General features: G+C 28.8%; 1 protein-coding gene across 1 annotated transcript; it reads left to right on the forward strand.

The window, feature by feature from the left end:
* Positions 1-17,697: 17,697 nt before the first annotated feature.
* On the forward strand, positions 17,698-18,584 carry LOC139901186 (uncharacterized). The gene is made up of 2 exons (XM_071883919.1): positions 17,698-17,986; positions 18,037-18,584. The coding sequence occupies exons 1-2, from the start codon at positions 17,698-17,700 to the stop codon at positions 18,582-18,584; spliced, it is 837 nt and encodes a 278-aa protein (XP_071740020.1).
* Positions 18,585-19,022: the final 438 nt, after the last annotated feature.

Below are 19,022 nucleotides of genomic sequence, written 5' to 3' on the forward strand. Positions count from 1 at the left end.
GTTTATGTTCGTGGGTTCTACATACATTTTTGAAGATGTTATCATATGGTAGAAGACTGTTTTCGAGTCAGAATTTCTTGAGGAAAAGCAAGACTCTAGTGTGGGGTGATTTGATATTGCACATTTCACACACGTTTATCATTGCAATATCGGTCATATTTTAGTCCATTTGGATACGAATTTGGTAAATATTCGTGGTTATTATGAAGATTATGGTTTTAGAGCCGAGAAGTGTTATTTCGAAGACTTTTTATGTGTTTTTGATCAATTTACAGTGAGGTATGAGTTTATAGTTGAGTTGGGGCACGACCAAGGCAAGATATAAGTAAAAACGTGAAGAAATTGAGCTGGGTGAAATGCGCACCGCACATATGGATGCGCACCGCGCGCTATAACGTCAAACGGTACCGCCATCATTAAAAATCGAAGAGCTAAAAACCTTCACAAACGCACGCCACACATTCCAGCGCTCGCTGCGCACTTCGAGGCGGCCAGAAGTTTTGCTGCGGAATATATAAAGTAGTTTTTACCCTAATTATTTTATCATTCATTCAGCCGATTCTGGGAGCAGCAAATATGAATTTTGGTGACTTTTGGGGAATTCCAAGGTCATTCAAATGCATCAATCATTCCGGTAATGAGATTCAATCCGATCATCATCCAAGATTCATCTAATTTGCTTGATTTCTTGTTACACAACAATGAATTCTCTATTGATTTTATCTTTAATTTTAATTGTTTCCATGATTGTTGGCTAGTTATTTAATGTTTGTCTAGACTAATAAACCTACATGTTGGATTCGATTAATTTAATTGTTAGATTTTTAGTATTTTGATATGAAATTTGAATACATGTACGCATCTAATGAAACTTGTTCTTTTCGATTCAATTAATTGTATGTTTGTTTGATAGGACATAGTTCAACAATTTAATTTATATATATATATATATATATATATATATATATATATATATATATATATATATATATATATATATATATATATATATATATATATTCAATTGGTTTGTCTCAAATGGTTGTTTGCTTAATCATAGACGATAGTAAATTAAATTCAAAAGGCTAGACGATTTAGGGGTGAATCACTCACAACGAGAGTTGGTGTGATTATTGATTACTACGAGAGTAGAGTCATAATTTGAACCTTATTATCAGTTGGGTCAACTTAATCACATCTAGGAGGTCTTAAGTGATAGGGAATTACGTACTGTGTAATCTTAGTTGACGTGTTTGGGCTGGGGAATTCCAGGTGGATCGATTAGGTAATTCACATGCTTTAAATTACAATTCAAGCTTAATCCAATTGCATTCAACACTAGGTGTAAAAGGTCTAGACGAACATTCGTTCTCTTATTGAATCATAACTTATCTTTGTCAATTTGTTCTCAAGTCTTAAACATAAAATACCAAAAATATTGTTCTTATTTGTTATTAGTTAAAATTTCCTTTGATTCAACTAATCGTTAAATAGCCAAAACAACTTATCTTCGTACTTTCAAAGTTATTAGATTAACTTTAGTTTATTTTTATTAGTTACAATCTTAAATCGCACGTGTAAACTGTCCTTAGAACGAATTTGGATTTATCAATATTTATACTAATGCACGATCGAGTACACTACCCGTTAGTGTGTAATAATATTTTGAACAAGTATCTCCCGACATATTTTATATACACGATTTTACACATCACTTTCGATTAATGTGTGTGTTTGGAACATTTGAATGAAAAACGATGTTGAATCGTTTAACAAACTATGTTGAACTATTCATAGTTGAAATTCTTTCTTTACCATTAACACCTCCATTACTTTTAATCTCTCTGAAATTATATATATATATATATATATATATATATATATATATATATATATATATATATATATATATATATATATATATATATCAAATAATTATATTATTTTATTAAATTACTTATAAGATTGGTATATTGATATTACATCATTCATTAAGTCACTGATTATTAAACAAATTATTGTTGCTCAGAATCAAATTCATTTTGAACATTTAGATCATTTAGATTTTGAATCATTCAACACTTAATTATCATGATTTATCAAACGCATCGTAATTCTACATATTATTGAGAAAATAATGTATTACCATTTCTTGTCGATTTTGTTAATTATTTATATCTTACTTCCCTGTCCCATATTAATTATATTCATACAAAAAACACATTGTATAAGAAATGTTGTCATTATATTATATTTTTTTACTTTACATTTTTGCCTTTTAATATTTACCTTTTTTTTATTTTGAATATATAGATTATGGGTATGAATGAATTTTATCTCTCTATTCTTATCTATTTATAAAAATAGACAATTAATTTAAAGCATTCCAAGAAGAAATATCTGAGAATAAATATGGGAAGGAGGGAGTATATATGAAGCATACTCTAAGATGGGCAATTTTCATAAGTTCACTTGCTACTATGTTAAACTACATTTTATGTATTTTATTCATTATCCATATTTTCTTAGAAATGAAAGAATATTAGTTAGTTAATATTGGTAAACTACAACCTAACTCTTTTTTATATTAACACAGATACTTTCATGACAAAATTACTCTCATCGTCCTCGAAGTTATATCGAAATCACTAACGTCGTCATTAATTTTTTTTTTTGCTCGCATCGTCACTGAACTTGTAAAAAATAACGCTCATCGTCTTTATGTTTAGTTGCCGTCTCTTTCCTCTGTTAACTTAAAGCATGTGCCAGACATGTGAGGGTAGTTTAGTCTTTTTATAAATTTATAATTAAATAATTTAATTTATATTTTTTCTTTTCTCTTCATCTCAGATTCACAAAAAATTCTTAAAACTAAAATTCTCCTTTAAATTTGAACCTCACCATTCCAATCTAAATCAAAACCAACAATTCACATACTCATAATTAATCATCATAACAACGAACAACATATCTGTGAATCAACTCACCTGTGCATCTAACCATGAGCAATAATCGGACTTTCAGATCTACAAAACTGTCCGGCGTAACTACCAATCTGTTCATCATCATCATTATCATCTCTGTTCATCACGAAGTGGAGACAAATCTGGTCTGAGCATTTGAAATAGAAGTAGAACATGGTTTCTGTATAAGAAGGTGAGTTTTGTTTCCCTTAATCTTCTTCATTTTGTTAAAATTTTGATAATCGTTCTTTAGCTACTGCTGTTGGGTTCTTAAGATTTAAGTTGATATATTTGCTAAAATGATTGTTTTATTGAAAATTAGATTAATTTTAATGTTTAATTGAGATTTATTTTTTGTTTTTAAAGTTTGGATTTGGATTTTTCAATATACTAGCAATTTATAATTTTGTAATAAAAAAGTAGAAGGTTAGTTGAAGAAAAAACTAAGGTTGTGCAATATTGGAGATTGGGGATGAAGATGAAGATAAGGGAAGAAAATAAGAAAGACAAAATTACGCTGGTCGTCCTTGAATTGTAAAAGAGGTAAAATGACAGAGTTACCCTCACATGTCTAGGACATGCTTTAAGTTAACAGAGGAAAGAGATGGCAACTAAACAGAAGGACGACGAGCGTTATTTTTTTTAAGTTCAGTGACGACGTGAGCAAAAAAAAAGTTTAATGACCACGTCAGTGATTTCAATATAAGTTCAAGGATGACGGGAGTAATTTTGTCTACTTCCACACCTCTAGAATCAATTGTTTAACCATAAATAGTAACGAAAGAGTATTGTTGGGTCACAATACAAGTTAATTTGAAAACTTCTAAGTTAATTTGAGTAATTGGCCAAGGTCAAAATATAACTTGTGACACTTGTAAATAGCAATTAGATTCTGGGTATTTGTGACCATAATCCAGTAATGTTTAATTGTAAAACTTTTTTACCTTCAAGCATAACAATTTAACAAGTTAACACTATCGAACATTCATCACTGTCTTTTTAAGGTATCTTTAAAATAGAACCGACACAATGATTGCTTAAGGGTCTAAGTCGTTTTACTCATAAATGAAGGCAATCAACCTGGTGTATGAAGTATTAACTAAAGTTTGATTATTTTCGCGATGAATAATATGTTTTCATTAGAACATTTGTGCATGGATTCTAGAGCGTGGGATCCTACTCAATATGAATCCAACACCTATTTCATACATAACAAGGCATGTGTTTCGGTAATTTGGGTGGCGTTGGTTTCTTTCCAACGCGTGAAGCAATAGCAGATTCAAGTGGCAAATGATGTTTGGTTTGATTTTGTTGACCGTTTGTTGTTATGGATGAATAGAACGAAAAATTGAAATTCATAGGGTTTTGATAAACAGGGGAAGGGGAGGGTGAAGAACATGCGAAGAAAATGACATTCTATCAATTCTTATATGAGATTTCAAATAAAAAACCCTCAAGTACCATACATGTAAAATATAACCCCCTTAAGTTTTATAAAATAACATTCTAGCTTCTTATATAATGTAGAAATGGGGTAAATATTGCACTTTGCATTATATATCATATAATATAAAATTTCAATTGTTACCTACTTATTTTATATATGGAAATTATAATTATATTAGGTAGTGATATTTTTACTCATGATTTTGATAAATCCACCTCAAAATTCCATAAATACCCTTAAATGATATTTTACACAAATTTTGCGTTGAAAGTTTTTTATGAGTAATTCTGTAAGATAACATCAAATAATAGTGGATTTATCAAAAGTGAGCTTGTTTTATCATCTCCCCACAATTATATTACATTTAACATTATATTTGACATTTTTATTTTAAGTTTATTTATACAAAACTAATATTAAACATATTAAATTGAAAAGAAAATGAATTCATGTATCAGCTACATACTTGATGTGACGACCCGGAAATTTTCGACCAAATTTAAACTTAATCTTAATTTGAAATCGACACGATAAGCAAAGTCTGTAATATTGAAATCTAAAACTTTGAACTGTGTTTATATATATACATTTGACCTTTGCCTATTCCCGACGATTCACGAACAATTGGATGCAAATATATATATAGGTAACAATTGTAGCACTGTAGCAAAAATACGGTTTCACTGTAGCAAATAGTGTTTTACTGTAGCAAATAGTGTTTTACTGTAGCAAAGTCATTTTTACAGTAGCAATTAGTGTTTTACTTGTACATCTTATAATATATATATTTATATGTATATTTACATAATATTAAATCATATAGAGAGTTGGTTTAAATTAGTCGAAATTTTTCGGGTCATCACATAACCTCCCCGTTAAAGAAAATTTCGTCCCGAAATTTTGAGTAGAACCTGTTTTATGAGCGATATCAGTGAACAAATGTGGATACTTTTGCTTCATTTGATCCTCACGTTCCTAAGTAAACTCGAGTCCTCGTCTAGCGTTCCAACGAACCCTAACTATCAGTATTTTGCTTTGTTTTAATTGTTTGACCTCACGGTCCATGATTTCAACAGGTTCTTTGATAAAATGGAGTTTATCATTGATTCGTATTTCGTCAAGAGGAATCACGACATCCTCTTCAGCTAAACATTTCTTTAAATTTGACACGTGAAATGTGTCATGAACACTACTAAGTTCTTGCGGTAGCTTAAATCGATAAGCAACTGCTCCAATTCTTTCGGTGATTTCAAAGGGTCCTACGTACCTAGGACTTAGCTTTCCTCGTTTACCGAATCGTACAACGCCTTTCCAGGGTGACACTTTCAACATGACTTTGTCGCCCACTTGAAATTCTAGCGGTTTTCTTCTTACATCAGCATAACTCTTTTGGCGACTCATGGTCGTTTTCAATCGCTGTGGTATTTGAATGATCTTTTTGGTGGTTTCATGAATAATTTCTGGTCCGGTAAGTTGTCTTTCTCCTACTTCACTCCAACAAATAGGAGACCTGCACTTTCTACCATAAAGTGCTTCAAATGGCGCTGCGTTGATGCTCGTATGATAGCTGTTATTGTATGAGATTTCTGCCAATGGTAGATGTTTATCCCATCCGTTTCCGAAATCGATGACACATGCCCTCAGCATGTCTTCTAGGGTTTGAATGGTTCTTTCACTTTGGCCATCTGTCTGGGGGTGATATGCTGTACTCATATCCAAACGTGTCCCCATTGCTTTCTGTAAAGTTTGCCAGAACCTTGAAGTAAATCGGCTGTCGCGATCAGAGATGATGGACACAGGTACACCGTGTCTAGAAATAACTTCTTTTATGTAAACTTGTACCAACTTTTCCATCTTATCGGTTTCTCGTATCGGTAAAAAGTGAGCAGACTTAGTGAGACGATCCACAACAACCCAGATGGTGTCGTAACCTCCCACTGTTTTCGGTAGCTTTGTGATAAAATCCATGGTAACACATTCCCACTTCCATTGAGGAATCTCTTATTGTGTCAGCAGTCCTGACGATTTCTGATGTTCAGCCTTGACCTTGGCGCAAGTCAGGCACTTTCCAACATAAGTAGCAATGTCGGCTTCACTGTAGCACTGCAGCAAAATACGGATTCACTGTAGCGCTGCAGCAAATCACTGTAGTAAAGTCGTTTTCACTGTAGCACTGTAGCAAAATACGGTTTAATGTAGCAAATAGTGTTTTACTGTAGCAAATAGTGTTTTACTGTAACAAAGTCATTTTTACAGTAGCAATTAGTGTTTTACTTGTACATCTTATAATATATATATATATTTATATGTATATTTACATAATATTAAATCATATAGAGAGTTGGTTTAAATTAGTCGAAATTTTCCGGGTCATCACAATATATATATATATATATATATATATATATATATATATATATATATATATATATATGAATATTAAATATTCTATACATTAGATAACTAGTAAATATGATATAATTAATAAACTGTAATATATATATATATATATATATATATATATATATATATATATATATATATATATATATATATATATATATATATATATGAATATTAAATATTCTATACATTAGATAACTAGTAAATATGATATAATTAATAAACTGTAATAAGAAAATATTAAACGTAATTACAAGTTAAAAAAAATATAGTTATTATAATACTATGACTACTTTCATTAATATTAAAAATCAGTATTATTAATATATATATGAAGTGTGATAAAAATAAATTGTTATAATATTATTATTACTAATATAATTATTACTAATATTATTATTATCATTAATAATATTAGTACTATTATAATTAACATTATTATTATTACCAGTAATATTATTGTTATAAATTCTATAGTTATTACTATTAATATCATAAATAATAATATTACTATTACTATTATATTAGTATTATTATTATTATTAATTATAATATTAAGAGTGTTATTATTATAAAAATAGTTATGAATAAGATTAATTATAATAAATAAATACAAATACATAAATATAAATATTTTATAAATACAGATAAATATATATAAATACAGTAAATACAACTATATATATACGTACATGTAGGTTAATTATATAAAAATGGATAATTACACGGTATTAAATTGTTATCACTATCTGCTGCTTATCTTTTTCTTCCCGATTTCTGTTTACCTGTGAACTTCTGTCGAATTCCAACCACCACAAAACAAATTTTCTTTTATTATTGATGCTAATTTATTCAATCAAGGGATTACACTCAGCCTGCCATTCGTGAAAGAAAAATTAGAGAACAGAATTGAAGGAAACAAACCCGTTTCCTTTGTTCACGACAATTTTCAAACCAAAAGCTCAATTCATAATCAATATTCAAAATCTAAGAATACAAAAGTGTTAGGATTTACCTATTTAGGCTACCTGCAAGTTTTCAAGCCCCAATCCCTTCTAATGATTTCAAATTTCACAGTCAAACTTTAAAAAGTGAAAAAGTCAAACGGTAGTTCAAGATCGAATTGAAGATTTAGAGTCTGTTTCAATTGTAATTATTGATCTCTGAAGGTTTCAGGAGTAATTTTCTACATTATTCGTGTTGTAACCATCTCCTAAAAAGTTCTTAAACTCAAAAATCATTTTTTTTTGTTTATTACAAACAGCAGCAAGCAGAGGCACTTTAATTTTTAATTTGTTTTCATTTCTGTTGATCACAACCACATTACCCAGGACGTGTTAATTACAATTAAAAGTCCTAGTTTAATTAGTATAAGAATGAATTTTGGGCATTTGGGTCGTTTGAAGTTAGGAAGACGAAGAAGAAGCAGGAATAATGGAAACGGTTAAATAAAAGTCGGGTGCTTAACTTATCAGAAAAACGAGTTAGACTAAATGGTTAAGAGGGGTGTCGGGGTATCGAGCGGTCATGAGTTCGAGCCCCTGCAGGAGCATTCTTTTTGTTACTGATTTTTTAAAGGTAGCAAACTAATAATAATTATTATTATTATTTATTATTATTATCATTTATTATTATTATTGTTATTATTATTTTTGCTAGTAATATTATTCAATGTTATCATTATTCTAATTATTATTATTAACCTAGTTATTATTTAGATTAAAGCTATGATAACTATAAATATTATTATTATTATTATTATTATTATTATTATTATTATTATTATTATTATTATTATTCTTATTATTATTATTATTATTATTATTATTATTATTATTATTGTTGTTGTTGTTGTTGTTGTTGTTGTTGTTGTTGTTAATGTTGTTATTATTATGGTTGATTATTTATTATTATTATCACTACTAAGTATGTTAATTATCACTAGTATTATAATTATTGTTATTATTATTATTATTACAAATATAAGAGTATTTATAAAAGTTATCATTCATTATCATAATTATAACATTTGATACAATTATGAATATATTATTATTATTATTATTAAGAAATAATAAAAATTATTATTATTTTCATTAATATTAGTATTAGTATCATCTTAGGTTTGTTAGTATTATTATTATTATTATTAACATAATTATTATTATAAATATTATCATTATTAACATTATTAAGTATCATTCTTGTTGGTATTAGAATGAATAATTGATACTAAATATTAGTATTATCATATAAGTATTAAGATTCTATAAAAACTATCATTCCTATTATTTTTAACATTATTATTATTATTATGAGTATTATCTATATCATTATTATTAAAGTTTTTAATGACGTTGTAAGATTATAAGTATATAAATAAAGATTATACATACAATAATATATTACATAACTTAGCTATATTAATGTTATTATGTACAAAATGAAAATATATAAATAAATGATAAAAATTTATAAATTATTGATATAACAAATACATTTCTAATAATAAACAGATTTATTCGATTACGAGTAAATGTTTTAATATATATAAATGATATATTTAATACTTATAACATAGTAAAAATTAATATTTTTATATACAAAATAAATATATGAAACATATATATATATATATATATATATATATATATATATATATATATATATATATATATATATATATATATATATATATATATATATATATATATATATACTATTACTACAAAAAGGATATAATTAATAAATTCATATTTATATATTTATTCGATTACAATTATGTATATTAATAAATATACAAATGATATAGGTTCGTGAATCCGAGGCCAACCCTGCATTGTTCAATATAGTCATATGTATTTTTACTACAAAATAGATTAGGTGAGTTTCATTTGCCTTTTTACCCTTTATATTTTTGGGCTGAGAATACATGCGCAATTCTTATAAATGTTTTACGAAATAGACACAAGTAATTGAAACTACATTATATGGTTGAATGATCGAAGCCGAATATGCCCCCTTTTGCTTGGTAGCCTACGAATTAGGGAACATCACTAATTTTGAGAATTAGTGCACGCCTAAATGACACGAATCCTAAAGATAGATCTATTGGGCCTAACGAACCCCATCCAAAGTACCGGATGCTTTAGTACTTCGATATTGTTTTATATCATGTCCGAAGAATTTCCCGGAATAATAGGGGATATTCTTATATGCATCTTGTTAATGTCGGTTACCAGGTGTTCACCATATGAATGATTTTTGTCTCTATGCATGGGACGTATATTTATGAGAACTGGAAATGAAATTCTAGTGGTCTATTTAAATAATGAAAATAAATGATTATGATAAACTAATGAACTCACCAACCTTTTGGCTGACACTTTAAAGCATGTTTATTCTCAGGTATTAAAGAAATCTTCCGCTGTGCATTTGCTCATATTAGAGATATTACTTGGAGTCATTCATGACATATTTCAAAAGACGTTGCATTCGAGTCATCGAGTTCATCAAGATTATTACTAAGTCAATTATATTTAGTTATATTATGAAATGGTATGCATGTCGTCAACTTTCGATGTAATAAAAGTTTGTCTTTTAAAAACGAATGCAATGTTTGTAAAATTGTATCATATAGAGGTCAAGTACCTCACGATGTAACCAACTATTGTGAATCATTTGTAATTGATATGGACTTCGTTCGGATGGATTAGGACGGGTCGTTAGAGTTGGTATCAGAGCGGTGATCTTAGCGAACCAGGTCTTGCATTAGTGTGTCTAACTGATAGTTGTTTAGATGCATTAGTGGGTCTGGACTTCGACCGTGTCTGCATGTCAAAAGTTTTGCTTATCATTTAGTGTCGAAAATTATTTGCTTATCATCCTTAAAGTCTAGACACGTCTTACTGCCTCTATTACATAGACAGTGTATAGATAAATTCATATCTTAGCGTATCTGTTGTTGTTACCTTTGCCTGACAGCTTCCGTAGATCCCTCTGTAACTTATGGGATTTTAGTATTATATATGCGTATGTAAACTATGTATTGCAGGGTACTAATCTACATCCTATAATCTATTTCTTATCGAAAATCCTTCATCTGATCGTACGAGATGAATCCCTCAACCAGTTCGAATTCCTCGGATTCCGACAGCTATTCCGATATGGAGTTTCACCTATCAGCATCACCAGAATGAATCAACCAATCAGTCATCCCCAATTCATCTGATGGGTTCGTAGTCAACTTCATCAATGGAGACGCGAAGAAGGCGATCCCTTCCACCAACCGAATTTACCTCTTGGCGATGAACCTGAAACACTTACCGGCGAACCTGTTTGTAATACTATTTTCTCTCTCATTTCCCAAATATCTCGCCAAGATTATATTCTATCTAAAATTCTAAACCTTATTCATTCGCTCGTTCCAACCGACAATCACCTTGGAATAATAGAAGAAGTCAACAAACTTCGCGCTCGAAAAATAAATTTGGAGAATATGGTGCAAAATTTATCAGCTTCAGCAACATCACCGGCACCAACAGTACCATCAGTAACAACACCAGTACCATCAACAATCCATGCCTCAACATCTCATTCTGTACCCCGAGTATAATCATCGTTCTACGTATCGTTCTACATCAATTATCTTCGTTCTTCATGGCGATTAAGTAATCTCTAAATGTTTTAGAGATTATGTATTCTAGTTCTAACGGTAAACCAAATGAGTTTAATATCATATTAACTCAATGAATCCATGATTACATCTGAAGAAAATATATATGTATATATGTTTTCATAAAGATTGTAATTAAAAATGCTTTCATACAAAGTGTTAATTGTGAAAATATTTTAACGGGTAGGTAATACCCGAGGAATATTCAGATTTCACATTAATAAGTTACACTATACATTCTTCGAAGCTGATTCAACAGTCGTTTACTATCCTACTTACATCCACCGATATACAAATCCGTTCACCACAGAATAACCATATTCATCCAATTTCATATTTGGATTTTGATTTATCAGAATCCAACAAGTGGCATAATGAAGAAAATATTTGACAAAATAAAATTTGTTAGAAACAAACAAATTAACTATGAGGAATTTTGTTAAGAATCCACGCTAACTGTTCCTAGCTAATTGTTCCTAGCTAACTGATTACATTTTATTTATCGCAATTTAATTATCGCAATTTACATTCTCGCAATTTTATTTATCGTCATTTAATTTCTGTTATTTACTTTACGCACTTTATTTATCGGCATTTAATTTCTGTTATTTATTTTTACGCACTTTAAATATCAGGACACGTATACAAGGTTTTGACATATCATATCGACGCATATATATATATATATATATATATATATATATATATATATATATATATATATAATTTGAAATAACCATAGACACTCTATATGCAGTAATGATAGAGTTCTCTATACAGGGTTAAGGTTGATTCTACAATAATATATATACTTTGAGTTGTGATCGAGTCTGAGACATGTACACGGGTCACGACACTTATTAATTAATTTGAATATTATATATTGCTAACTGTGGACTATCAACTGAGGACTAATGACATTGGACAATTAAAATGAATTAAAATATTGATTATAACATATGAAACTAAACATTTCTTGAAGTTTGCCACTTGATTTCATCTTAAACCTCATTTGTATCTTGACAATTACAATCTGCGATTCAAACCTTTCATAATTCTTGAAAACACTTCAATCGATAGGATGAACCAACCGCACTTCATCTACGGAAGAAGAGATTGATGCATATAGTTATGCACCTGAAAACACTCGAAACCTGAGTAAACGTTTAACACGTGTCTGTTCTAGCTCCTTTGGCATTGTTATTACCGAAAATAACATTTCAACTCTTTTTCAAATTAGTCAATTTTGTCACAGCTCCAGCAAGACAACTTTGACTTTTCATTCGAAACAACCTTATTATAACCTTGATATATATGCATGCTCTTTTATCGTTACCGGGGAATCATTTATATTCCACCACATTAGTAGTAAACTTACCAACAACTTCGTTGAACTTTGACTTTTCGAAAAATCATTATAATTATCGAAACCTTATCCGCATCTTGTAACGATAATTGTCATACCAATTATCGAGAATCAGTAATTAGTATTTTGAATTTCGCAGCATTTTTACATCAACAGCTATATGTATACATATAACATTTATCTCTTAGAATTATGATATCTCATTCTGAAATTCCGAAAAGCACTCTAGCTTATGAATCAGTTTTCTGAGTTTTGAAAATGCTGATGAAGCAGCAAAAACTGTAAATGACCTTAACAGTCAAAAGTTTGATGATAAAGAAGGATACGTTGGAAAAGCTCAGAAAAAAATTGGAACTGGAAAACAGATTGAGTTAACCACGAAGGAGACCAAGGACAAATACAAGGACCATACCCTATATTCAAGGAATCCAGGTAATTCTGAATCCGTTGAAATCTTTAGAGAATATCTTGCTCCGAAGTCATGTTAAAATCTTGCGGAAAATCTTTGTTCATCAACCATCGAACTTTGAAATTCCAAAATATCATCATAAATATCTTCGATATTTCTGAAGATATTTTCATAAATATTCTCGTCCGAAATTATTTATCTCTTCGCGCTACCAGTGTTACATCATATAAGAAACTGTTAGTTTCTATATCCTGTAAACTTTCAAGTTAAACTATGAATGCTTTTGAAGTAGTGTTGGGAACTGATGCATGAGTTAGTATAATATAATGACACTTGATCAACGTAATTATATTACAGTAAGTCATGCTGTGTTTCTAATGGGACGTGATGATTCACAGATCATAACGTCATCATGTGCCATGTTACATAACTCATTCATTCTACTTAACTTTTGAACATATCAAGAAAATATATTCTTGATAGTTCTATTCTCAGTGATTCTGGTAATTTGACAAATCAAATCGTGCTATTACGTTCTTTCTTGTTTAGAACATTAAGTTCATTCGAAATTCCATACTTACGAATTCTGGACCGTTACTCGCTTTACTAGAGGTTGAGAAGATAATAAAAAGGCAAAGAGCTCCAAAATATAAGAGAAAATATAAAGCCCAATAACAACACGGAGATTACAAACCATGGATATTAATACGAATAGCAATATAAAGACACGGTAAAATTAAGAATAGTATCACCCCAAGGTAATAGTAGAAGTAAATAGATTCTTCTGGAGGAAGATTGAAAAGAAGGATGACAGAAATGATAATTAGGAAAATATCAAGGGTTAGAACTGGATTAAGCATTTTCATAATCTTTTGGATGTATGAACTAAGAAAGAAAGTATAGGAATGGTGAGAATAATGGAACGAAAGAGTTTAATTTATAGTGGAATATCAGACATAGAAATCGAGACAGAGTACCGTATTTAATTATAGAGATCTTAATTTCCTTACTCGCCGAAGAGTCAAATCTTTTAGATTTCGAAGATTTTCTTTAAATCCCTTGAATTCCGGAATTCAACCAAGATAATGTCAAAAGTTAAGACACACCTTATTTTCTAAATTCAACCATGACTACATCAAAAGTTATGACGAAACTTACCTTCCTCATTCCACTAGTTTGTGATAGCTTCACTCGTACTCTTCACATAAATGACTCGTATATCCAAATCACTCACTGTTGATAAAACTTTAAATTCCAGCTCATATGCATCATGAAAAACATAATTAATGTCAACCATGACCATCCCAATCAAATTTCAGGACGAAATTTCTTTAACGGGTAGGTACTGTGACGACCCGGAAATTTCCGACCAAATTTAAACTTAATCTTAATTTGAAATCGACACGATAAGCAAAGTCTGTAATATTGAAATCTAAAACTTTGAACTGTGTTTATATATATACATTTGACCTTTGCCTATTCCCGACGATTCACGAACAATTGGATGCAAATATATATATATATACACACACAAATATAAACATAAGTATGTATATAATATTTTAAAAATTAATAAAGTATACTTTAATCATGTGAATTAAAATACAAAACAATATATAAGATAATTAAGTGGTTATTGATATATATATATATATATATATATATATATATATATATATATATATATATATATATATATATATATATATATATATATATATATATATATTAAATATTCTATACATTAGATAACTAGTAAATATGATATAATTAATAAACTGTAATAAGAAAATATTAAACGTAATTACAAGTTAAAAAAAATATAGTTATTATAATACTATGACTACTTTCATTAATATTAAAAATCAGTATTATTAATATATATATGAAGTGTGATAAAAATAAATTGTTATAATATTATTATTACTAATATAATTATTACTAATATAATTATTATCATTAATAATATTAGTACTATTATAATTAACATTATTATTATTACCAGTAATATTATTGTTATAAATTCTATAGTTATTACTATTAATATCATTAATAATAATAATATTACTTTACTATTACTATTATATTAGTATTATTATTATTTATAATATTAAGGGTGTTATTATTATAAACATAGTTATGAATAAGATTAATTATAATAAATAAATACAAATACATAAATTCAAATAATTTATAAATACAGATAAATATATATAAATACAGTAAATACAACTATATATATACGTACATGTAGGTTAATTATATAAAAACAGATAATTACACGTTATTAAATTGTTATCACTATCTGCTGCTTATCTTTTTCTTCCTGATTTTTGTTTACCTGTGAACTTCTGTCGAATTCCAACCACCACAAAACAAATTTTCTTTTATTATTGATGCTAATTTATTCAATCAAGGGATTACACTCAGCCTGCCATTCGTGAAAGAAAAATCAGAGAACAGAATTGAAGGAAACAAACCCGTTTCCTTTGTTCACAATAGTTTTCAAACCAAAAGCTCAATTCATAATCAATATTCAAAATCTAAGAATACAAAAGTGTTAGGATTTACCTATTTAGGCTACCTGCAAGTTTTCAAGCCCCAATACCTTCTAATGATTTCAAATTTCACAGTTAAACTTTAAAAAGTGAAAAAGTCAAACGGTAGTTCAAGATCGAATTGAAGATTTAGAGTCTGTTTCAATTGTAATTGCTGATCTCCGAAAGTTTCAGGAGTGATTTTCTACATAATCCGTGTTGTAACCATCTCCTAAAAAGTTCTTAAACTCAAAAATCATTTTTTTTTTATTTTTTTATTTTTTGTTTATTACGAACAGCAGCAAGCAGAGGCACTTTAATTTTTTTTAATTTGTTTTCGTTTCTGTTGATCACAACCACATCACCCAGGACGTGTTAATTATAATTAAAAGTCCTAGTTTAATTAGTATAAGAATGGATTTTGGGCATCTGGATCGTTTGGAGTTAGGAAGACGAAGAAGAAGCAGGAATAATGGAAACGGTTAAATAAAAGTCCGGTGCTTAACTTATCAGAAAAACGAGTTAGACTAAATGGTTAAGAGGGGTGTCGGGGTATCGAGGGGTCATGAGTTCGAGCCCCTGCAGGCACATTCTTTTTGTTACTGATTTCTTAAAGGTAGCAAACTAATTATTTTTTTTATTATTATTATTTATTATTATTATCATTTATTATTATTATTGTTATTATTATTTTTTCTAGTAATATTATTCAATGTTATCATTATTCTAATTATTATTATTAACCTAGTTATTATTTAGATTAAAGCTATGATAACTATAAATATAATAAGTATTATTATTATTATTATTATTATTATTAATATTATTATTATTATTATTATTATTATTATTATTATTATTATTATTATTATTATTATTATTATTATTATTATTATTATTATTATTATTATTATTATTGTTAATGTTGTTATTATTATGGTTGATTATTTATTATTATTATCACTACTAAGTATTTTAATTATCACTAGTATTATAATTATTGTTATTATTATTATTATTATTATTATTATTATTATTATTATTATTATTATTATTATTATTATTATTATTATTATTATTATTATTATTATTATTATTATTATTATTATTATTATTATTACAAATATAAGAGTATTTATAAAAGTTATCATTCATTATCATAATTATAACATTTGATACAATTATGAATATATTATTATTATTATTAAGAAATAATAAAAATGATTATTATTTTCATTAATATTAGTATTAGTATCATCTTAGGTTTGTTAGTATTATTATTATTAACATAATTATTAGTATAAATATTATCATTATTAACATTATTAAGTATCATTGTTGTTGGTATTAGAATGAATAATTGATACTAAATATTAGTATTATCATATAAGTATTAAGATTCTATAAAACTATCATTCCTATTATTTTAACATTATTATTATTATGAGTATTATCTATATCATTATTATTAAAGTTTTTAATGACGTTGTAAGATTATAAGAGCTCTCGGTGTCCATGGGAAAATCGACCGTCAACCCCAAATCGACGCCGGGATCGACGGTCGGTCGACACCGGCACGGCGTCGATCCCGCCGTCGATTTCCAACCTCCACAAACCGACGCTGGTGGCAACGGATGAATTGTTTGATTTTTTGAAAAAACTAGCCGTTTAACGGCTAGTTTTGGGGTATTTTTTTCTTTTTCCTTTTTTACACTATAAATAACACTATATTTTAACATTTTAACACACACTCATTATTCACCTTTCACCACTTTATATCTTTAGGATTATGAATGATATTCTAAGCTACTCAGCAAATCCATTGCCGTATTATTTTAGATGGTTTCATCGAAGACAAGATTCACGTGGTAAGTGGAGTATTAGCCTACATTTGAAGATGACAGCCGCGCTACGTCAGCTAGCATACGGTTATACACCGGATGCGTTGGATGAGTATCTTCAAATGTCCGAACGAGTTGCTCGGGAATCTCTACACAACTTTTGTAGGTGTATCATTGATTTGTATGCTAACGTGTACCTAAGAGAGCCTACTTTGCACGACATTCATCGTTTGTATGAAGGTCATGAAAGGATTCATGGTTTTTCGGGAATGTTGGGTAGTATAGATTGTATGCACTGGGCATGGGCAGAATGTCCAGTTGCGTGGAGAGGACAGTATATGCGAGGTGATCACAGTCACCCAATAATTGGATTTGGCATGCGTATTTTGGTGTAGCGGGTTCAAACAACGATATTAATGTGCTAAACACTAGTGATTTGTTCAACTCAATGCTTAATGAGGAAATGCCGGACGTTCCTTATGAAATAAACGGGGTTCATTATAGGAGGGGGTATTATTTAGCTGACGGTATTTACCCAACTTGGGCGGCCTTTGTTAAGGGATTTTCAAGTACCGTTGACGAAAAACGTACTTACTTTACTAAGAAACAAGCGAGTGCTCGCAAAGATGTTGAAAGAACGTTTGGGATCCTTCAAGGCCGTTGGCATATTCTTCAGCAACCCGCACGAGCTTACGAGGTGAATATAATGAGACAACTAATGTACACCTGCATCGTGATACACGACATCATTATCGAAGACAATGGATACAACCTTGCTGAGAATGATTGGGTAGTTGAGCCCGTCCAACATATACAACGTACGTGGATCGATAGGTGCGACGCTCGAGTTAGAAGAACGAGGGAGTTACGTGATAGAGAAGTGCATGAAGGCATACGATCTGATTTGGTTGAACATTTGTGGGATCTTCGTGACGACCTATGAATTTTATTACGTATTAGTTTATTTTATGAATTTTAATAAATGTAATGGTTTATTTTATGAATTTTAGTTAATGTAATAGTTTATTTTATGAATTTTAATCAATTATTTTGTTTTTATATTAAATTAGTTAAATACAATATTAAAAATTCAATTTAAAAAAATAAAAAATAAAAAATGGACACTGAAATTGACACTGTGGACAGCTCCACCTTACACACTGTCAGTCAATTTCAGTGTCAAAAATGGACACTGAAATTGACACTGAAAAATCGACACGGACACCTTGTGCTCTAAGTATATAAATAAAGATTATACATACAATAATATATTACATAACTTAGCTATATTAATGTTATTATGTACAAAATGAAAATATATAAATAAATGATAAAAATTTATAAATTATTGATATAACAAATACATTTCTAATAATAAACA

The sequence above is a fragment of the Rutidosis leptorrhynchoides genome, chromosome 3 (assembly GCF_046630445.1).
Source record: "Rutidosis leptorrhynchoides isolate AG116_Rl617_1_P2 chromosome 3, CSIRO_AGI_Rlap_v1, whole genome shotgun sequence".
NCBI classification, from domain to species: domain Eukaryota; kingdom Viridiplantae; phylum Streptophyta; class Magnoliopsida; order Asterales; family Asteraceae; genus Rutidosis; species Rutidosis leptorrhynchoides.

Coding starts and splice junctions, on each gene's coding strand:
- LOC139901186 (XM_071883919.1), top strand. CDS start 17,698: ATGACAGCCGCGCTACGTCAGCTAGCATACGGTTATACACCGGATGCG. Junction 17,987..18,036: donor GAGAGGACAGTATATGCGAG/GTGATCACAGTC, acceptor ATTTTGGTGTAG/CGGGTTCAAACAACGATATT.